Here is a 23,352-nt window from a genome sequence, read left to right on the forward strand (position 1 = left end):
GACATATCTGCTATAGCAGATTTGTAAGCTGGCCTCATTTAACGATATAGTTGTCGGGGAGAATTTATTTTCAGTTATGCTCTTTGTTTTAATGAAATAATAAGGGATAGAACTGCTTCAGAGTTAAAGGAAACTGGGATTAATGAAGAATTAGATTCTCTATGCTTCCCAGAGGGATCAGGAGCAAAGCAGTGTGTCCATTGCCATCACTGATGCCCCTTTTATTCCCACTGCTTCTAAATACAGGTTGTAGATTCTCCAGGAAGAGTGAAGATGAGCTTGTATGCACCTTCATGTTTTAGAGTCTGGGTTCCTTCTGTACATCTATGGTGTGAACTGGACACAAGAGAATTTTATACATTTCATTTCAATTGATAGCCTATGGATTGACAAAACTGTTCTTGTCAATGGACTGAGAAGAGATAAGCGATGGGATTCAGTCCATGCACCATCACAGCAGTGTGTCTCCAAAGACCTCTGAGTGCATATTACACAATTCCACACCCCGGTAGTATGACCAAACAGAGATTGTCTTTCCTTTTTATGTAATGAGTTTTCTTGTTCCTCTTCACATACACACAAAATCACCAAATTCTTTGCCAAATCATTGATTTCTTTATCCAGGCTCAATTTAGGAAAAGATCCTAATCCATTCATTCAATACTTTTTTTTAAAAGTCTCATGATTTCAAGTGGAATACAGGGTTGGGGAAATGGATTCTCCTTTGAGCACTGTGGTGTGTTTGCTGTAAGACTGTGGGCTTCAGAGCTCTGTGCCTTAGCTTTTTTACTGGTTCAGATGTGACCGTGACCTTTTGCTGTATGATCTTTGTGCGAGGAGCTGTTTGCAATGCACAAATGTCATGATTTCTCTCTTTTTCATATTGCAGTATACATCGAGTTCTTCTGGAGGAGAGAGCTCTTGTGAGGAGGGCAGGATGCGGAGGCCGACCCAGCTGAGGCCTTTCCATTCTAGAAACGCTGTTGACCCAGACTTCCCTATTTTGCATTTATCAAATGATCCTGATTATTCATCCAGCAGTGAACAGTCATGTGACACTGTGATTTATGTTGGCCCTAATGGCACTGCCCTTTCTGATAAGGAACTAACAGATAATGAGGGTCCCCCTGACTTTGTTCCCATAGTTCCTGCTCTGCAAAAGACTAAAAATGAGAGCAGGTTGGAGGAAGTTAGTGAATCAGGGCCCAGCACATCTGAAAGAGACTGCCTGAAGTGCAACACCTTTGCAGAGCTCCAGGAGAGGCTGGATTGCATAGATGGCAGTGAAGAGACCGAGAAATTTCTCTTTGAAGAGATGCCTGTTCAATTTAGCTCAGACCAGATGTCTAAGTGCTCTGTCTCAAGCCAGCTGGCAGAGCTTAGCCACTTACCAGAGTCAGATAAGGAAGATACAGTGCCAGAATGTCAGTATCCAGATAGAGAAGCCAAGGAAAATACAAATGCAACACCCAGCAAAACTAAGATAAATCACTCCCCTGTTCCTTCTGGAGCTGTTACTAATGTTTCAACTCCTTCTTCACCCAGGAGTGTAACAGGCAGCTGTAGTAAAGAGTTTAGCTCTTGTCAGTTAGCACACAGCACCAGCCTGCAGAGCAGCAGAGAAGGTCTCAACACCTGTGGATTTGTGGAAAGCAAACCTCGCCCAATGGGTTCACCCAGGCTTGGCATTGCAAGCCTCTCAAAGACATCTGAGTACAAACCACCAACTTCTCCTTCTCAGAGGTGCAAGGTCTATACACAGAAAGGAGTTCTGCCTAGCTCCACTCCTCCACCAGCTCCCCTGAGTAAGGATAATGGGATGACATCTAGTGAATCTTTATTGCAGCCAGAAATCCGGACCCCACCTGTAGGCATGAGCCCTCAGATCATGAAGAAGTCAGTGTCCTCCAGCAATGAGGATTTTGAAGAGACCTTTCTCGATGAAGATCAGCAACAAAGCATTTCTCCAGAACCCAAGAAGGAGATTCTGAGCACCACCATGGTGACTGTGCAGCAGCCGTTAGAGCTGAATGGAGAGGATGAGCTTGTGTTCACCCTTGTAGAAGAGCTAACCATTAGTGGGGTTCTTGACAATGGGCGCCCAACCAGTATAATCAGTTTTAACAGTGACTGCTCTGTGCAGGCTTTGGCCTCTGGGTCAAGGCCAGTCAGTATTATCAGTAGCATATCTGAAGATCTTGAATGTTACTCCAGTGCAGCTCCTGTGTCTGAAGTCAGCATCACACAGTTCCTTCCATTTCCAAAGTTAGGCCTGAATGACAAATCCCAGGATGATGGCAGCAGGCGCTCATCCATCAGCTCATGGCTGAGTGAAATGAGCACAGGGAGTGATGGTGAACAGTCATGCCACAGCTTCATAACCCAAGCATGCTATGGGCATGGGGAAGCAATGGCAGAACCCCCTGTCTCTGAGTTTGCAAGCACCATGCAAAGTACTAGCATGATTTGTGTAAGTGACAAACAGAAGCCAGTGCCTGACAACATGCTTATGCTGTCAGAAATGGGGGAGGAAGCTTTTGGAAAAGTGCCACCCATCAAAGGCTGTAAAATATCAGCTCTAGGGAAAACTACTGTCACAATCAAGAACACTGCAAGCCTCAGCAGCTATGAAGGCTACATCCCACTGAAGACAAATATTGCGGTGTATCCGTGTATTGCTGTTAATCCCTTCAAAGCACAAGACGCTGATGATGCTGTACTTGCAGTAACTGCCAACCCAAAGGTTGCTCATCTCCACAACGGGAAAGAATCCAGTGCTAAGAAGGATATAAAATTTGAAGACCCTTGGCTGAAGAGAGAAGAAGATATAAAAAAGGATGGTTCTGGTAGCAATGATGGGTTGAGGTCTAACACAACCACATTTTCAGCCAAGCCTGAGCACAGCACAAAGCAGCCCACAGAAGACAGGTGCAGCAGCAGCAGTGGGGATGCCCCTGTCTCCCCAGGCTCTGACAGTCTAAAAAGAATTGTGGATGGGTGTGAGGTGTCAGTGTCTAGCTCTGCAACCCAAAGCCCTATTCATTCCAGTGATAGCTCAAAGAATAGCAGCTTCCATCAAGGGCTTCTGAAGGCAAGCAAGCTGGAGGAGCCTGACAGTCATCTCCATCCTGCTGCCACTGACAGCAGTGGAGTTAGCTCTCCTGCCCTTCTCCAGTTTTCTAAGGCTAGCCTTGACAAGAAAATGGCCTCTCCCAAACACTGTGTCCTGACTCGTCCCAAAGGGACTCCTCCTTTGCCGCCAGTGAGAAAGTCAAGTTTGGATCAGAAGAACAGAGCCAGCCCCCAGCACAGTGCAGCCAGCAGCACCACAAGCAGTCCTTCCAGTCAGCCTGGGTGCTTCCTTGCCAGTTTCCCCGAGGAACTGAGTGCCAAACAGAAGGGCCCTAGCATTGACAGCAGTGGCAACAACAGCAGCAGCAACAACAGCAGCAGCAAGCTCTTCAGTGCCAAATTGGAGCAGCTTGCCAGCAGGACCAACTCCCTTGGGAGGTCCAACGGAAGCCACTATGAGTGCTTGTCTCTGGAAAGAGCTGGAAGCCTGTCCTCTGTGAGCTCCAAAATGAGCCCTGGCAAAGACAGCACCATGCCCAGGGCTGGAAGGAGCCTTAGCCGCAGTGTCATGTCCTCACCCACCAACTCGGGCCTCTCCCAGTCAGCAGGTGCCTCTCCGAAAGCCAACCAGTCAAAGATCTCTGCAGTCAGCAAGCTCCTGCTGGCAAGTCCCAAGGCCCGCAGCCTGTCTGCCTCTGCCACTAAAACGCTCAGCTTCTCAACCAAGTCTCTGCCTCAGTCTGTAGGGCAGAGCTCCAGTTTGCCTCCGAGTGGGAAGAACATTTCCTGGTCAACACAGTCCCTCAGCAGAAACCGGGGCTCCAGCCTTGCTTCCAAGTTTCCCCTTCGGGCGGTCAATGGGCGGATTTCAGAACTGCTCCAAGGGAGCACCAGTGCCAGGGGCTTACAGCTGCGGGGAAGCTCAGAGGCAGATGAACGTGGGGGCCTTCCTGGAGATGAGAAGCCAGCTGTTCAGATACTGCCTTCACCTTACAGCAAGGTCACCCCCCCTCGGAAACCTCACCGCTGCAGCAGCGGTCATGGGAGTGACAACAGCAGTGTGCTGAGCGGGGAGCTGCCCCCTGCCATGGGGAAAACAGCCCTCTTCTACCACAGTGGGGGGAGCAGTGGGTATGAGAGCATGATGAGAGACAGTGAGGCGACAGGCAGTGCCTCTTCAGCACAAGACTCCATGAGTGAGAACAGCAACTCTGCAAGCAGCAGGTGCCGAAGTCTCAAAAATCCAAAGAAACGATCAAATGCAGGTAAGATGGCTCATGAGGTAATGAAAAGAAATTCTTAAGCACTTTGGACACAGACTCTAGTCTTGGTATGCATGTGTTTCACCAGCACAAGACCAGAGTCTTGCTGAATAGCGGTATCTGTTGTGAACCCACTTTTGCTCTTTGTGTGCCCTGGGTACCCAGAGGTGCAAGATGCCTTGCAGCTGAAACCAACACTGAGTTCCTTCTTCCCACCTAGAAGATGGAACAAAGTTGTGCCCATGCCTCTTCAGAGATGTTGTTTTGCTTCTGAGAGTCTTAGTTTTTAGCTTTCAAGTTATGAGTCCTTCTTTTCCCAGTAATTTATTGACAAAGATTAATAAATTATATTAATAATAATAGCTTTCACAGTGCACAAGGACTTTTTAATTAGATAGCAAGAGCCTGCTGGTACATACCAAGAGTCTGTGCAGCTATAAGTGGTACATCTTTCCACCAGAAAAAATTTTGGAAAATTGCAGGATAGTGGTGAGATGTCATCTAGTCATCTCACCTTTTTCCTGGGTGATGTTTTCCCAACCTGAAGTGCAAGACCTGCCTAACCTACTTCTGAAAAAAATGGAATTGACTTTGGAACTGGTGTGCACAGGTATGCAGAGTATCGTACAACAGTGAGGGCTATTCAAATTGTGTTATTCTCGTAGCTCTCCTGATTCACCAGCCATTCCACTTGCTGGGATACTCACCTCTGGGATTTACTTGTAATGAATGAACTGAGTAATACATAACTCTCCCTTTCTTTATGCTCTTGAGTGGTAGCAGGAAGAACATGTGCAGCACAGATGTGAATACAATAGATACCATATTCCAATCAGCACATGGCTGATTGGACCTGTTCAGAGGATGCATCTGAAAGTGATCACTCTGTGGTGCAAGCACAGACCAAGTGACAAAACAATTTTTTTTCTGAAGTTCACTTTGCATACCATGAGAAAACCTCTTTCCTATCCTTTCAGTTTTACATGTTAATAGATTTTCCTCTTTCTGAGGACCTGTTCTTTAATAACTCCTTTTAAATAGAAACTTTAATAACAGCTTGCCAGAAAAAGAAGGATGATTTGTATATTGTGGAATAGGAAAACTGTCTACAGAGATGGCATTCATGGATGTGTATTGGCAACTGTATCTTGTGGAGAATTTGCCTATATAATAAGGATTTTTTTGCACAGGACACTTAAATGCAAAAATGTATCAAGTTCTGTGAAAGCAGGCAGCTGTGCAGATGAGGGAACAGGGAGAAAATAGCAATGCAGATTATCCTTTTTAGACACTAGATAACATCCCCCCCCTTCCATAGGGGAGATACTAAAAAGAAATACTTTGAGAAAAACTTCAGACAGAGACTGTGAATTCTTTAGAATCGAGAGTTCATTTGAAACCTGAATGAGTAGAAGACTAGAATTTGTTTACTCTGTTGCTCATAAAAACAGTTGTTTAATTTCACTTTTTTCTGCTTTGATAGCACACTGGTGCCTGGACAAGGCTGAATTAAAAGAAAAAACATTGTATTGTAATCACAGGAGAGTTTCAGATCTGTTTGTTCTACTTTGTACTGGGCTTATATTTTGGCTCACATTTTTCACTTTCGATAACCCCAGTGCTGAACTGAATGTTGGGTCAATGGCCATGAAAAGGGAGTTTTGAAGGAAGGACAATTTGATATTCAGGTTTCAGGTTGCTTTTGTAGCAGTTTGGAAGACACACCTGGAGAAGAAGAGGCTTTTCAGTAGTCTTGCCAGCCTTGAGCCTACCTGGCAGAGCAGTGACACTGGTTTGCTGTCCTGTGCAGGTGTGCAAAGCAGTGAGTGAGAGGGCAAGCAGAAACCCTTCCTAAGTGTGGAACATGGGATGTCTAAGCTTTGCTGCTTTTTAAAATGTGGTATAACGTCTGAAGTCTTTTTCAACAAATACAGCCTTTTGGGTTGGCCAACAGATGAATCTCTTTATTCTAATTTCTTGAGTGAATTAGATCCTCTCTCCTTGGTCAGCAATGCTGCAGATATCTACCTGTTGCTAGACCTAAATATCTGGAGTGGAGAGTTTTCAGTGGATGTTGCATGCCCTGGAAGTAGGCTCAGTGTAGCCTGGCACATTGGCCTTCCTCAAAGTAATTTACAAAGCTTTTCTCATAAATAAGTCTTTCACAAGATGTGGAGAGCTTCTGAGTGTATCATCTCTGATACTTTACTTTTCAGAGTGATCCCCTGTATCAGCAAGTAATTTTGTATTGTTTTGAAAGACTTGTATTTGTGTATGAGTACAACCAGGGATTTTATGCAAATTAAAAAAGAATAATAAATCTTTGCTATATTCCATAGCTCTAGCAGTAACCTATTGCCCAGAAATTAATAAGACCTCACTTTCTTATAACCCCATCTCCTGTTTGCATTTAGTCCTGCAGCAGTGAAACCATAATTCTGTTTTGATGTGTTTGATAATAGTATAATTTTTCACATGTCAGCAGATTTATGATGGAATAAACTCAGGATTATTACTTCAGTGCAGGAGAACATGAAGGAGGAGCTGAGGTATAAGGGAAAATAGAGCTGTTCACAAATACATTTTTATTGCATAATAAACACAAAGAAATGCAAAGGTTTTCAATCTTTCATCTTTGTAATATCTCCTTTCTGTATAGGTCTGTTCTAGTGTGGATGTTCTCTTAAGGAACACTTTTGAATGAAAGAGATAGGAGACAAAGGTTCTGAGCTCTGCAAAGACAGATTTTTATTTTAATACATAGTGTCAAGAGCGTTGGACCTTTCCTGATTTGCAGTCACAGATCCACTGTGCTGTAATGGATATGGCACTATAGATATGCTCATTTCAGGTCAGGCAACCTTGTCCACTTTATTTATGATTATTATTAACAGAAATGCTAGCTGTCAGACACGATCAACATGAATCAGCCCAAGGCCTCTGTAAGAAGGAGCTATAAAGAGACTTTAAGAGAATCACCAGCAGCCCTGTCAGATCTCACAATTACTTTTAAAGTTCTGACACATTGGAGAGACATCATTTTTTTCTTGAGATTAAGATCTTGTCTTTCAGTGCTCTTAAGTGCATTATTTGTGTGTGTATGTGCTTTTGCCCTGGATGTCATACAAGAAGCATCAGACCTACGTTGACAGCTTTTGAAAGATAAAGTTGTTCATATCCTTCAATGTTAACCTTAGGTTAAATTTTGGAGTCTGTCTGGGTACCTGTACAGTTCACAGACAGCCTATGTGTACAAAATTACAAGATTTTTTTTTTTAATTGCCTCTTGCATTCTGGTATCTATGGAAAAATCATGTGTTTACATTATGAAGCACATAAAGCACCTGAAGCTAACCTATTAATTTAATTAACATTCCAATGTTTCTAGCATTTAACGTAGTTCATATAATATCATGTCAGCGTCTATTTCCCCCAAGTAACTGCTTATGGCAGAAACAGAGCTATTTAGCCCTGATCTCAGCTGTACATTTCAAAGCTTTGTACAGCTGCTATTCAATCTACCCTGTGGTGTAGGTATTATTCCAGATCCCATTTTACAGATAGAGAAGTGAAGGCAGAGAACTTTATTGACTTGTCCAATGCCTACAAATAAGTGAGAGCCAGACTGAGGGTTAAGTTACTGGTACTCTTGACTTCTAACCTCAACCCCAACTGACTTGGCCCTATACCTTCCTCTGCCCTGGCTGAGCAGTGGAGAGGAGGATTTCATTTGTGATTTTTCTGTCCACACACAAGCATCTGTGCAACCGCGTTTTCTCTGATTTCTTTCCTTGCTGTATTGGTTTTTCTTTGTAAGAACTGATTTGGTATCTCAGCCATATTTCTGGCACTGGCTCTAGGCTCCTCTCCATTGGATAGGCAGTGCTGTCTTGAGCAGGGCACAGAAGTGTTAGGGTATAGCTTGTACAGTCATCTCTAGCACCAATTATATATTATTTTCTAATTCCTCAGATATTTCAAGTGCATTGCCCCAGTGCTGATCCATTGAAAGGCAACGATAAGGGGGCTTTTTATAATGTGTATTCCTGTATGTGATCTGGAAGTGAATTCCAGCTGAACTCTATTTTAACAAAGCCTTATTTGTATCCTGGAAACACAATAGGTATGAAAGGGAGGCAGGCAGGCAGGCTGGCAGATTAGGACTTGCAAGATCTATGTTGTATTCTCTGCTATGCCACTGGTTCTCTGTATCACCTTGGGCAACTCATGTAATTTCTATGTTTTCTAGTTACAAGCTTATAAAACTAGGAAATGGTGGTATGAAAAAAAGTAATAGCAGGGTTCATAGATCAGAGGTGTTACCTACCTGCTTTTTGCTCTTCTCCTTTGATTTTTAGCATCTTTTCCCAAGTTTAGTTTGAATGTATGTGGGCATTGCCTTAATATAATTTTCAGTGCAAAACATGACATGATGATTTTAGAAAAACAGCTTTGGTGCTGGCTTCGTGTCCTACCTACTGTGAGCTAACAACAAAGCAAGGGCCCAGACTCTAATGAGATTTATCCAGTAAAGCCAAGTCCTGTTTGCATTCTTGTGTAATGTGCATGAATGCCTTGTTTCTTACTTTTACCACCCTCCCAGCAGGTTTTGTTTATTGGTTCCTGTCCTGTACAATGTTTCAGAGCTGCCTGTAAGGAGACTTTCTCTGTGGACAGAACAGGAGGGGCTCTGAGACTGTTCATTATAGACAAGGCTTTTCATGGAGACCACAGAGATCTTCCTGTTGCATTTGGGAATATGGTTGGGTGCTTGAGAGAGTCTCTATCCCATGTCACATCTAGTTGGATGTAATGACTGCAGTCTGTTGCTGCTTTCAGTGCTCTGATGAGATGGGACACTCTGAAGAGTTCTTTGGTTTTTCTAGTTGAGGCTTTTTGGGAGCTGAGTCTCACCCTAGAGTTCTTCTGTGGCTGTGGCTGGGGCTGGCAGGGTGAAACACTCAGGATAGCTCTCTGTGGCCCGAGCCGATGTAGGGAAGCAGCAGTTGTGCAGAAGTTGTAATGCACTGGTGGACACCACTTTCTCTTGGCTGATATGCACAGACCCACTTGCCAGGGTAAGGACCAGGACTTGGTCATGAGATTAAGATGTGGGAAGGAAGGATGCAGTCAAAGAGGTGAGGCTTAGCACAGAAAGACATTATTTTTAAAGTGCTTTCAAGATGGGTCAGTCTGGGCCAGTTCAGCCTTCCTGAAGGTTGAGTATCAGTGTGCATCAAAAAATCTAAGGGATGCTAATGAAAGTAAGGCCAAGTGGAAACACTACTAGGCAAAACTTAAGCTTTCCAAATGCAGACTTCCTGAAGTTTGAACCTATTCCCTGGGCTGGAGTTGTGCATCTGCTTTTGGCAGTTCATGATGGGATTGGTGTGAGTGTATGTCTGTGTGTGTTTGCACACATGCATTAATCTTCTGAATATAGATCATTAAAGATTCCTGCTGCAGCATTTTACAGCTTTTGCAGTAAAATTTCATGACTCATTGTGGCTCTTTCACCACCAAAGCAGAGCAAATTGCTCCATTTGAACACTTTAATAAAAAGACAGAATGTTAAGACATTGCAATAATTATCCGCAATTTGGGTCCATTTTCTTCTACTTTTGTGCTCTGTTTTCCAATGGTGCAATAGACTTAAAGATGGAGATTTAGAAAGAGAAGACTTTCCTGGAAAGCCCTGAAAACTATATTAGAACATATTCCCTCTCCGGAGGCATTTATCCCTGCTATGAAAGCAGCAGAAAAAGCCAGAGGCTGAATCCGCAGGCTGTAAATTATGAAAGCCATCTCCAACCAATATTGCAAAGCATCATGTTTTGAAATGTGGCCAAAATTATAATGATGAAACAAAATACCAATGAAAAGAGTCTGAGCTTTTGTTGTTGAATCCAAGTGAAAAGGAATTTGGTTCATGTTTAAACTGCCTAAGCCACGGTGTGGGGAGCTGAGAATTGCCTTTTGTATCACAAAGCCTTAGGGTATCACCAGCGTTTCTACTTTAACTTGCTTACAAGTGATGGTAGCTAATTGATATCCTGCATTATACCTTTACCGTGACAAAGGATGTTTAGTATTATGCAGGAAAAAGCTGTTTGCGTGCAATCAACTACTTTATGCATGTGACTGCTGACTGGACAGCTCTGGGGGGAGCAGAGGGAGAGGAAGTGTTGCCTTCAGCTCCAGGGTTTTTTTGTTCATTAAAACAGCAGCATTGATTTTCCCAGGTCAAAGCCAGGCCATTTCATGCAGCAAATCTGTGTTGAAAGGGATCAGAGTAATCATTTTTTACACGCTTGACTACTGCATGCCAGCACTGAGCTTTCAGCCACATGAACATAGGAATGATTTAATAGAGGAAATGGCAGCAGGCTATTGTGCACGGTGAAGACTCCATGGAACATGCATGACTGAATCGCACACCATTAGGCTGGGTGTAAATAAAACCTGCTCCTGACACTGCCACAGAATTAGCTCACTGGAATGCCTCCACCACTGTCGCGTTGGGAGCTAACACTCTGGCTGCAGAGCCCCTTCCCCCTCCAACCTTTGCCGCCCAAGCAACTGGCACAGCTAATTAGTGCAGCATTGCAGTAACAGTAACCAGCTCCTCAAATAATGCAACAATGCTGACAAATACCTGTTAAATCAAAATTCAGTGCAAATGGGTATAAATGTTTAGAAGAGACTCTGATCATGTTTTGCTGAGGACTATGGGTGCTGAAAACTCACCCCCTGTGATGTACATCTTCCCTGGAGTGACTCCCAGATTACTTGTCAACTTGCCACACTGCAAGACAGCTGCTTCCTAATCCAGTTTGAGCAGTGCTCGTTCATCACCTATAAACTGCCCTGAAAAGCTCCTTTTAAAATGAAACAATAATTCAGGAAGCAAAGTTAAGAAATTAACTGGGTGTATAGGCTGTACCTCAGCATGTTTCTTATACCAGTACTGAAGCAACATATCTAGCATAGGTATGAATGGAACATTCTAAACAAGGGTTGCTTTATGCCTGTGTACAAGAAGTAGTGATTTCTAGCCTCAAGTGCCCTTGTACTTATTGATTCATACCAACAGGATTACATATAAGTTAATACAGAATATGGCTTTAATTTTTTACAGTGAGGTGGGCATAGAAGATTTTCTTCTGAATAATGAATCCTGTTTTGTATTCCAGATATTCAGGTGCAACATGGTCCTTATGTAATCCGAGTTGCCAGGATGAGTGAATGTTGTTTAGGTTTTCTGGCAATATATGCCTAAATACTTTGGGTCTTGTAGTAGTGACCTCAAGATGGACACCCTAAATACCTCTGGTGAAGTAGTCTCTTCACTTTAGAGGGGTCTTCCACTTGAAAGCATTGGCACTGTCTTCAGTAATCAGGAGGGGAAATGCGCAAACTATGAAAATCTGAGGAGTGAATAGCTGTGTGGTTTGCAATGGGGAGAGTGCACTATAAAATAAACCAGAAGAAAGGAGGTCAAAGGAATGGGGAGGAGTTGGTTCAGTCATGGACAATTGCCCATAAGGGCAGATCCCATTAGGAAACTGGAATGAGAGAAGTCAGCATTGTTTTTTCAACTCAGACAAAGCAGGAGCCTGTTGTCAGACAGTGAGGAGCAGCAGGAGGAACAGGATGGATAATCTTTACTAGTAAGCAAACAGTTTGATGCTACATTTGAGACTGGTATTACTGCTACTGGAAGCACAATATTTCTTGGAAATGAAGCCAGAAAAGCAATGGTGGGAGCTTGGAGATACTGCTTTACTTAGCCAGGATTGTTTTTGTAATCATCTTGAGTGGATTGTCTAGTGAGAAAAAACAAAATGCTGAAGTACAGGTTTTGTACAGAAAGGTAGTTTTATCTCCCATAACACTAATTTGCAGTGAGGAATAGCCTTGGCTCCACATCCTGCCTTTGAGCACAGACCATAAACTTTGGAAATTATGATATATCAAATTGCAGTTTCATTTTCTGTTTGAAACACCTTGACATTTCTAGGACATTAGTGTTGCATCCCATTCAGATATAGTCTGCTTTGAAGAGATATGCATCGGTCTTCTTTTCATGAGGATTTTTGTATTTATACTTTTTCAGGGAAAAGATGCTCAGTCTGGAATGTGCACTTGGAAAGAGAGAAGCACTCCAAAATATGCAATACTTCAGCAAAACCAGAACTCTTAGAGTTTGTGCCCTGGTCAATACATACTTTTACACGCACACATCCTTATGCGGGAGGGCAATTTTGCCAAGGTCAATCAGTCTTCTGTCCTTAAAGTTCCTCTTGCATACCTAGCTGTCTTAGTCTGTGTTTCTAATATCTTGAGGCTTCTCTGGGCTTATCTTTGCTGAAGCATGTTATAGCTTCAGTGCCACTGTTGAGTTAGATCTACTCTTAAACTGCATGATTTCACTGCTGTGTTACTCCCTTTATCGTAATTTTAACCTGACAGCAAGTTATCCATGGGACAGCAATGTGCCCTTGTGGCCAAGGGAACCAAAGGCATCCTGGGGTGCATTAAGAAAAGCATGTCCAGCAGGTCTAGGGAGGTTCTCCTTCCCCTCTACTCTGCCCTGGTGAGACCGCACTTGGAATACTGCATCCAGTTTTGGGCTCCCCAATTAGAGAGAGGCAGGGATCTGCTGGAAAGAGTCCACTGGAGAACTACAAGGGTGATTGCAGGACTTGAACCTCTCTTATGGAGAAAGACCTAGAGACCTGGGGCTGTTTAGTCTTAAAAAGGCTGAGAGGGGATCTTACCAATATGTATAAATATTTGAGGGGTGGTTGTCAAGATGAAGGTGCCAGTCTCTGTTTGGTGGTGCCCAGTGATAGGACAAGGAACAACAGGTGCAAGTGAGAACACAGGAGGTTCCACCTCAACACGAGGAGACACTTAACGATGAGGGTGAGAGAGCACTGGAACAGGCTGCCCAAAGTGGCGATGGAGTCTCCTTCTCTGCAGACTTTCAGAACCTCTGTGGATGCATTTCTGTGCAGCCTGCCCTAGGTGATCCTTTTTTGGCAGGGATGGGCCAGACTTGGTGATCTCTAGAGGTTCCTTCCATCCCTTACCATTCTGTGATTCTGTGACCAAACCTTAACCTCAAGGCAGAGCAACAGATCTGTTGCAAAAGCTTAGATTGTAGTCTGTGCATTTTCAGGGCTATGGGATAATCTGATTATTCATACTCACACTAGAGTCAAGAGGAGTCATTCTGAGTGTGAATGAGTTCAGACTAAGTGAAAAGCATAACCTTCAAGATATTTGGCAATGGCAAGTTGATGTACATGCTGCATGGTCATAAATGAAACTCATTATTCTGTCTTAGGCTCAACTTACAGAGTTTCTTTCAGATTGATTTTTGGTATATCCGTGTATATATATATATATATGTCTCTGTGTGTCTTTGTGTGTGTATATATATATATATACACACACACAGACACACACACTTTTTTTTTTTTTTTTTTTAAATGAATCCTATTTCATGTGGCAGAAAGGTCAGCGAGTTTGCCAAGGTGCTGGGCACGGAGCTGGTGTCCCAGCTGGTGGGACAGAGGCAGGAGGGACCAGCTGAGAGCTGCTCCTACTGAGCTCCCCCAGCTGCCCACTGTTCTTGTAAGACAAGATTTGTGTGGCGAAAGAGAAGAGTGGTGAGCTGTAATTCCTACAAAGCATTTTATTTATTATACAGGCACAATTTATGAGATCCTAACCCCATCAAGTGCTCCCAATAAATCTGAGACTTCAAATGGGTATTTTGTATGCAAATGGAAAACTGTATTCATTTTAACAATGTAATTGTTGTGTCTGCTTGTGGATATGGGTGAGCAAGCCATCAGCTGCTCTGTGACACTCACACCAAAGCTTTTCTTTGGCTGTATCTCCTTACTGATCTCAATTAACTTGAAATCAGAAAAAACAGAGGGTAAATGGAGAGGTCAGCGGCAGGAGTCTCCTGTCAACACGCTGTTGTTTTCTGTACCTGGGCTAATAAGCAGCCTGTTAATCAATGTATGTTTATAATAAGCTAGATTCAACTTTGCCTCACTGTGAAGATTCAGATCTTTCATTTCATTTCTCCACAAAGTGTTTTAAATCTCAGATAAATCTTCTTGAGTCAGCATTCAAGGCTCAGATTAGAAGACATCCCTCTTTCTTTTCTATTCTCTCCTATGGAGATGCACCAGCTGCAATGGGGCAAGGAGACCAATGTGGGCAGCCCTCATGTCCCACAGCAGTCCCAGGGTGGAGGGTAGCAAGTCTGCCTGCCTCAAGTGGATTTATCCCACCACATTGCCACCAGTGTGCCAAAACCTGGCAGCCTCACTTTGTTGTGATAACTCACAGGCTATACAGGCAGAATCGCTGGCTAAAAGCTCATGTTAGAGGTTTTTTTTAGTTGTTGTTGCTACTGTACTGCCTCTTCTTTGAGGAATAAGAGCTATTAGCTGGATCTTCAACTTGAAGCCCTCCTTCTAGACCACAGGCTTCTTTTCTCCTTGAGCCAAATGAAGATGAATGAGAACTAAAGGCAAAAACTTTTAGCATCATCCCTGTATTTCATACCCTAGTGACATCTGCTTTGCTTTTCTCCAAATAACAGCCTCACATGGCAAGGTGAATTGGGGAGCTATGAGGATGATTGCTGGACATGAACATCTCTCCTATGAAGAGAGACTGAGATCTGAGGCTTTTTAGACTGGAGAAGAGAAGGCTGAGAGGGGATCTTACCAATGTGTATAAATGTTTGAGGGGTGGGTGTTATGAGGGGTCAAGATGAAGGTGCCAGTCTCTGATTGGTGGTGCCCAGTGATAGGACAAGGAACAACAGGTACAAGCGAGAATACAGGAGGTTCCACCTCAACATGAGGAGACACTTAACGGTGAGGGTGAGAGAGCACTGGAACAGGCTGCCCAGAGAGGTGATAGAGTCTCCTTCTCTGGAGACTTTCAAAACCTCTGTGGATATGTTCCTGTGCAGCCTGCTTTAGGTGATCCTGCTTTGGCAGCTGGGTTGGATCTCTGGAGGATCCTTCCAACCCCTAGAATTCTGTGATTCCCAGAGTGTCTCACAGCTGGGCTTTTGCTATGGCCAGAGAGGCAGTTCTTCCAGTAGGGATGGTTTAAAAGCACTCTGTTACACAAGAAGGTGATGTTAAAGGCCACAGCTGGGAAAAAAGGAAAATAAGGAAAAAAATTCAAACATCACATAAGAAGTCACTAACTTGCTCATAGATCACGCATGCATGGAGGAGCTGGATGGAAAGAATTTCTAGTCTGCATATCTGCTTCTTGGAAATGCTAGAGCTAGTCAGTAGGCATGGCATGAGAGATGTGGCCATCATGTGGGATGCAGGGTAAAGAGCAGCACTTAGCTGCATTACACAGGAAGTCAAATCTGATGCTTGCAAGTATTGCTATCTCTGAAAGCTGATGAGCAGCAAAGATAGGAAAGAGATTGATTTTACACTCACATAGCATTTGAAAGACTGATCCTGTGACACAGCATGACTAAAAGCCTAAAATGTTTTTTTTCAAGTTTTTAATGCCTAAATCCTTCTGCTCTTGAGTGATGCTAGGGATGTACTTGGCACCCTTCAAATCTAAGCAAGGGGAGGGCTTGTTTCTCAGGAGGGGTGAGCCCATTGCAGTATCTCTTCTTGCGTGTAACAAAATTTAATACTCCCCAGCCCTGTCTCACCTCCCTTCAAGTATGCAGCTGCTCTCACCACTTGGTTGCTTTTCTCTAGCATGGGTAACAAGGGCCACACTTCACATTGTGGTTTGTTGGGATCTTCCCAGGCTGTGTCTTTCTCATTGTTGTCTCTTTTTAGCTATGGTAATGGGTCAGATCGTGCTTTTCCTTTCATCAAGATGACATGCTTCTCTTGTTTAGGCAGTTTAACCTACAGATTAATTTAAACTGCATTCAAGGTAAATGAAGGTTGACATTGACTTCCACAGGTCTAAAATAACTCCTACTTGCTGGTATTTGTAAGGCCTCATTTTCTTCTGGCACTGGCTTTTTTTGCTGGACTGCAGTTTGAGTAGTAAATACAACTCTGATAGCTGTCACTGGATGGACAGTCCAGGTCTCAGGCCATTTTGATATAAAGGGACTTGTAGAGCTCTCTATCTATTTGCCTTGGCTGTGCTCTCCTTTTCTTGCATGGAGTTATCTCAGATGCATCCAAATAAAAGCTCTGCAGACTAAGCTTTCCCAATAGACACAAAGATAGACTGTTCTCATCCATGTTAGAGCTGACACTTACAGGCTAATTGCTGGTTATGAGCTGCTGGTTTCTAGCACAGGCTGCTGCACTCAGAAGCCAATGAAGCTGAACAATACTTTCTTACTTCCAAATCCCAAACCTCGGCAATCAGTAACTATTTTGGGGGTTTTGAGGGTTTTTTTTTGGCCTTCCACTGACACACCAAATTGGCAGACATGTTGAAGCTATTTACATTCCAGTTTCAATAAATGTAGTGCTAGAGATGCTTTTTCTTTTTTTCTTTTCTTTCTTTTTTTTTTTTTAATAAAATCTGCATGATCATTCTGCATTCCTTCCCTGCTGGCATCAGTTTTATTCTTGCAGCCAAGATAGTTAGTTAATAGTTCCATTCAAACTTGCTGGCTCCAGCTTTTGTTTTGGTTTCTCCCATCCCTTCTGTCCCTACCATCTCCTAGAGGGGACTCTACAGGAGTTGTCAACTACTAAACTTTAAAAAAACCCCACAATATCCCAGCCATTGCTCTGGTTGTACTAAGCAAATCTAGGAAATGTAACAGGTTGGTTTAAATTTTAGTGTGTGTATATTCTTTTTCCCAACAACGCACATGCTCAACTTCTTTATTGCTGCCACCAGGCCAACAATGTACTTTTTCTCCCTTGCGTTACCTTAGGCCCTGCCTTGGCCACTCACCTGCAGATATTTGCATATAGCATAGGCTTTGTCAACTGTGGTACATTTTCAGCTATTGCAGTGCTCCAATCTGCTCTGTTGGCATTATAAAGCAGAGTGGGTGTGCATGAACAATTGTATTGAAACAGACACAATGACTAGCCCTTCTTCCAGCCTGTTCTTGCTGTGTTCTTGCCCATCAACAGTGCTGCAGCAAGTGTGTAAGTGGAAAATGTTTTAGAAGAATAGTCAATTGAACAGACAAGGCTGATGCAACTCTGGTGACAGCCATCAAGCTTGGGTGTACTTACTGCAGGTGTTTTGACCTCTCTAGTGTTTTTACCACTCTAGCCACCCTACAGTGCTGTTAAGTGAAAGACTATGTGAGGTGGTGGTATACTGGCACTGAGCTCCAGCATAGTAAAAGAACTTGGGTATCAAAGTGCTTTTTGGCTATGACTTAAAAAAACCTCAAAACCACACCTCCAGTGGAGATGGTCTGTGCAGAGACTGGTTAATGCTTCTTCTTAGGTTGTAAGAGCCAGTACCACTAAAGAGACAGGAAAGCAAAGCTAGACCAGTTCCAGCCTTCTGCTCTGGTCCTTTGTTGGTGCACCTGTACACACTGAGCAATGGAAGCAGGCACAAGTTCTGGGAAGTTCAGGGTACATACGCCCTCTGGGAATCAAATCCTGAAGTCAAGCACCAAGGAACATGCAAGGATCTGACGCATGGTGAGTGAACCACAGAATCACAGAATCATGGAATCCATCAAGGTTGGAAGAGACCTGTAAGATCAACAGCACACCGCAGCTGAAGCTTGACTCAATTTCCATGTCCTCCCTGGGTTTTTCTTCCGTTTTCTTCTGTGTGTATGAAGACTGAATACATATATGGTTTTTGGACATCTCTGTAGATGAAGCAGGAAAGAGAGGCAATAACTGTCTAACTTGAAATGGCACTTTCTGCATTTGCAGGTTCACAGAGACGGAGGCTTATTCCAGCTTTATCACTTGATACAGCTTCCCCAGCAAGGAAGCCTGCCAACAGCCCCGGGGTCCGCTGGGTAGATGGGCCCCTGCGAAGTGGGCAAAGGGGCTTGGGGGAGCCCTTCGAGATCAAAGTCTATGAGATAGATGATGTGGAGAGGCTCCAACGGCGACGAGGTGGGGATAGCAAGGTGAGTGCGATCATGTAATGACTCCCTCCTACTGGAGGGTGTAAAAGGGGGAACTAAGGCATTCAGACTATGCAGTCAGAAATGTGCAATATTGTATATGGTTATTTTAACAGGCAGCAAAACCTATTATGTCATTTAAGAGTAGCTATGATTCAAGGTATGACTTTTTCCATAGCAGCTAACAGATACTGTTATCTCGCAATATTTTCCCCCCTTGCTTATAGTTTTGGTGGTTTCTGTGCTCCAGCATCTTGTCACATCTGTCTTTCAAGGCAGCAAGGGTGCCTTAAGTGCTTTAATGGCATTGTTTTCAGGATAGGCAATGTCTTTTCTCTAACAAAGTTGTTCTTGCCAACCTCAGGTCTCCCAGGCAACCAGCAACAGAACAAGAGGACACAGTCTCAAGCTGTGCAGGGGGAAGTTTAGGCTTGATCTTAGAAAAAAAGTTCTTCACATAAAGAGTGATTGGCCATTGGAATGGGCTGCCCAGGGAGGTGGTGGGGTCGAGGTCCCTGGAGGTATTTACAAAAAGACTGGATGAGGCACTTAGTGCCATGGTCTAGTTGATTAGTTAAGGTTGGGTGATTGGTTAGACTTGATGATCTTGGAGTTCTCTTCCAACTTGGTTGATTCTGTGATTCTGTGAAATGTATCAGGGAGGTATGACTGGGAAGAATATCTGAGGAGGTGTAATAGGACCAGTTTTAAAACAACTGTGGATATAAACTTTATCATTTTAAGACAGCTTTTGTTCCTAGCTTCTGTCACTTGGTTAGGTTGTTTGTGGTGGTGTTCTCTGATATGATTTAGTATGGAGAAAGAGGTCACTTGCTGAGGTGAGATCTCCCCCACTCATCATACTTGGCTACAGGGCAAAAGGCAGAATAGTGTTGAAATCTTAACAAAGGCTTGAAGTAGGACAGTTGTGGCATTGGGAATGTTCCCACACTAGCAAGGGTAGCAAAGCAGTCACCATGGGCTCCTTTAATACACATCTTGATGGTTGGCACCCCTCAGAAGTCATGCAGGGTCAGGCTGGATGTCTCCAGGCAACACTGCACCCTGTGCAGTTACTGTGCCCCATGCTTCTTTATTAATGATTGTGAATTAGCAGAGCTTCTTATGACATATTTCCTTTATTTAAGGATGTCTTAAATTTGATATTGCTACCAGTTCTCGTATTTTATAATATGACTATTGCATTTGTTATACACCAAGCATGGAATTGTATTTAGGATTTTAATACAACAAGCCATGGATTTCCTTCTCTCAAGAGCTTAGATTTTTCTTAGCCAGAATTCTGGTGACAAAACCCAGAAATGCTTTGCTACAATTATTCTGATTTCAGGATGCTGCCTATTATTAATTATTATGGTTTATTATTAATGATCATTGCAAAGTCTCCAAAGATCACAGATGGAAAATATCAAAACCAAACAAAAGCAATAAAAATGAAACAGCTGATGGATGATTTCATCCAGTAATTCATAGACTTCCAAACTAAATGGCTCATGGTCTGTATTAATGATTGGAAGATCATTTGGCAGAATGGTTCTGGGTATTCCTTCTCATCTTCACCTAATTCCTTCCCTATTCCTTTTTCCTGACTGGCAGGAGGTACTATGTTTCAATGCCAAGCTGAAAATCCTGGAGCATCGCCAGCAGAGAATTGCTGAGGTCAAGGCCAAGTATGAGTGGCTAATGAGAGAACTGGAGGTGACAAAACAGTACCTGATGCTGGATCCCAAGAAATGGCTCAGTGAATGTAAGGAAATTGTTTTATTGTGTGGAATCATAGGTGTCCTTTGATTTATGTGGGTGAGGGGTGGGAATGGCACACACACACACACGTGACAGAGGAGAGCAGATATGTTTGCTAAGAATGAGATGTGAGCTACTGTGTGAACTAATGAAAACAAACCAACATGTGACCTAAGGGTAAGTTTTAGATTGACTGTATGTCTAGAACTGGTCCCTGTAATTCTTATTAAATGTTGACAGTAGAGCTGAACAATCCTTTGTGCCTGAGAGCTGCATGTTGAAATGGTGCAGTGCTGTACTGGTGAATATTGCCATCGGTAGATTAACGTTCACGTGTTTCAGTCCACAGCTCCTGAAAATGAGCTATTTTTGTTTTGGCCTCAGATCACTCAGACATATGAGCAATATTATAAATCTGTTCTTCTACCACAAAATAACACTCTGGAGCAAACTTGTCCCTCGACACCAGTGGGCTTACAAGAAAATTAATTTAGCCTGGGTTTTTTTAATATAGATGTGTAAAGTTCAGAGAGCTTAAAGGGCATTCACATTCAAATGGAGAAGGGCCTCAATACCTCAAAGGAAAAAAAGATAAAGAGTATTGCAGTAATTGTACAACAAATTTTAGTACTAGCAAGCAAATAAGTTCTGGAAAAAAAAGTTTTGAAATTTATTTAGAATAATTGCAGATGGCAAAAGGAGGTTGGCTGGTGTATTCTCCTAAAGCATCCTAACTGCATTTTTTTCACAGCTGCTGTAACACTAGATTAGTATATCTGTCAAAACAACCAAGAATATGTTTCAGGAATGCTATTAAGGAAGAGAGGGAAAAAAGACAGATTTAAAGGGAGCAGTTATAACTTGTGGTCCACCTACTGTGTGATGCCTTTGCTTCTGATTGTGATTATGATAAATGTAGAAAGCCTCAAAGATGGCAGCATATGGGCACCTACATTGGACTGACTGATGCGTACGCCTTCCCTTGCCCTCTAGTCTAGTGAGAATCACATGGAATAAGGAGAGGTGCAAGGAACAAGGAAATTGGAAGTTGGTTTCTAACTCCAAGTTAGAGCACCTATTTAAATCTCTTTCTGGTCAGCAGAATGTGTAAGAATCAGTATATGCTTGGAGTTCAACATTTGACACAAGGATGTTGGAGTGTGGCAAAAGGCATCTGCAGTCCTGGAGTGGATGGCAGAGCATATCACTCAAGAAAGCATCTAATGCAATCTTAACAGTATTTTTCACTCTCAACCAGCCACACTACTGTCTGTATAGCCATTAAACAGTAAAGGCAAATTTCACTGACAACAGCAAGCCAGAGATGATGTTGTATACAGTACTGATGGGTTTTACTACTTGAATGTCTGTCCCAACAACCAGCACTGGGTTTTTCTGCTTTTCCTATTTGCGTATTTTCTTCTCCACAGTTGATATGGAGCAGGTATTTGATCTGGATTCTTTGGAATACCTGGAGGCACTGGAATGTGTGACTGAGCGTTTGGAAAACCGTGTCAACTTCTGCAAGGCCCATCTCATGATGATCACCTGTTTTGACATCACCTCTAGACGCCGATAAAGTATGAACCTCAAGAGAATTTCAAGGTGCATCTCTGCCATCCTCCTTTTCCCTTTTGAATAGCATCCCAAAGACAACAGAATGAGGATGAATGTTGGAGTCAAGTCTCAACTGTGTGTATGAGAGATTTGCTATGCTATACAGAAGAGTAGTATTAAAAAAACATGACAGGACAAGCATGAAAAATGAAGATCTAAGGTTGTTGATTCTCTTAGCCTAAACCAGCACTTTGAGGAACCTTTAAAGACATGTCTGTAAATAAGAACTGCTGGCAGAAGACACTTCTTTCCCTGCATTAGCTGAGGGAGGAGGAAAGGTGGTTGCAGGACTTCCATTGAGAGGTTCATTAGAAGAAAACCTATACAGAAAAACTGTTTAAGTGCCTTGCAAATCTTTATTATCCAAACATTTATGTTCATACTTTATTGTGTACAGATGGTGCTAGTCAAGAAAAGAAAAAGAAAAAAAAAAAACCAACAACACATTTTGAAATGTATTTACAGCTTGTTTTTCTCTTGGTGTTTTCTCCTATTTCAGACTTGCTGTTTCTAAGTAACTTGTGTTTGTAGAGATATTTCCTAATCAGTACAACAGATGTATAAATGTTAACTGTCTTTTCTTATTACCAGAGTAAGGCCACTCAAAGAGAAACTCAACTATCCCAGATGACACAAAAAGTATTTCTAGCAGTGAGTAAGGTTTACTTATATATTCTTCTGTACTACCTTGTATGCTGGAGGACACAGTAATTTTCCCAGCTTGTAGGTTCCGCAGTGTGTGAGAGAGAGGAGATGTGACAATACCATGAAGTAAATATCTTTGTCGTGCAATCCAGCGCCCATAACTTGTTTTCTTTTTCAGGTATTTTAAGCTTTCAGCTGGCTAGAGTTATGGAAGAAGCGTTTTTATCCTAACTCCTTTTTGTGGTGCTATTAACTTGCTGGAAAATTACTCTTTAGGCTGAGGGCTCCTGTGCTTATCAGTCAAAAAAGGAGTGATTTATTCTGCCTTTCTTGGGGCTGAGTGATAAAATTTAGTTTCACCTCTTTTTGACATATATCACTGCAAAACATTTTTGGGCAGCTTTTGGTTGCTGACCCAGTCTGTCCATAGCCACAGACTAAGAAGTGCAGACTCTGCTTATCTGAGCACATCTGGAATAAATGGGAGGCATGAGCAAGTGGATATAACACTTCAGACATGTTTACTATGGTATTTTCCCTATCAACCATCCTGTATTGAAGCCATGGCAAAATGCACATTGACATCAAAAGGACAACAACCTGCATCTCAGTGCACATTCAAAAGTTCTACTTGTTTGCCTCATTATCTACAAAATACTATGTGGGAAGGAACATCCTTTGTGTTTCTTAGAGAAATGTGAGAAATCTATGTTTTAATTAGGGATGAGCATGAAGAATTCTTTTGTTGATTTAGGTTTCTTCTTCTATATTGAAATAAGCCCATTCACAAAAATTGCTCTTACATACACTTGCGCTACCCTCCTGGTGCTTGTGAAACAATAAGAGCATCAGTTAACATACATTCAATAAGCATCAGTTTTTTTC

The 23,352-nt window shown here is 42.7% G+C and overlaps 1 protein-coding gene across 1 annotated transcript in view; it reads left to right on the plus strand.

Moving 5' to 3' along the window:
* KIF26B (kinesin family member 26B) overlaps window positions 1-21,784 on the plus strand; it is a 290,280-nt gene extending 268,496 nt beyond the window's left edge. The window contains exons 12-15 of the mRNA XM_054397640.1: window positions 890-4,337; window positions 18,242-18,444; window positions 20,059-20,209; window positions 21,636-21,784. Coding sequence (XP_054253615.1) covers window positions 890-4,337; window positions 18,242-18,444; window positions 20,059-20,209; window positions 21,636-21,784 — 3,951 coding nt within the window. The remainder of the gene's footprint in view (window positions 1-889; window positions 4,338-18,241; window positions 18,445-20,058; window positions 20,210-21,635) is intronic.
* Window positions 21,785-23,352: the final 1,568 nt, after the last annotated feature.

The sequence above is a fragment of the Indicator indicator genome, chromosome 2 (assembly GCF_027791375.1).
Source record: "Indicator indicator isolate 239-I01 chromosome 2, UM_Iind_1.1, whole genome shotgun sequence".
Taxonomy (NCBI): domain Eukaryota; kingdom Metazoa; phylum Chordata; class Aves; order Piciformes; family Indicatoridae; genus Indicator; species Indicator indicator.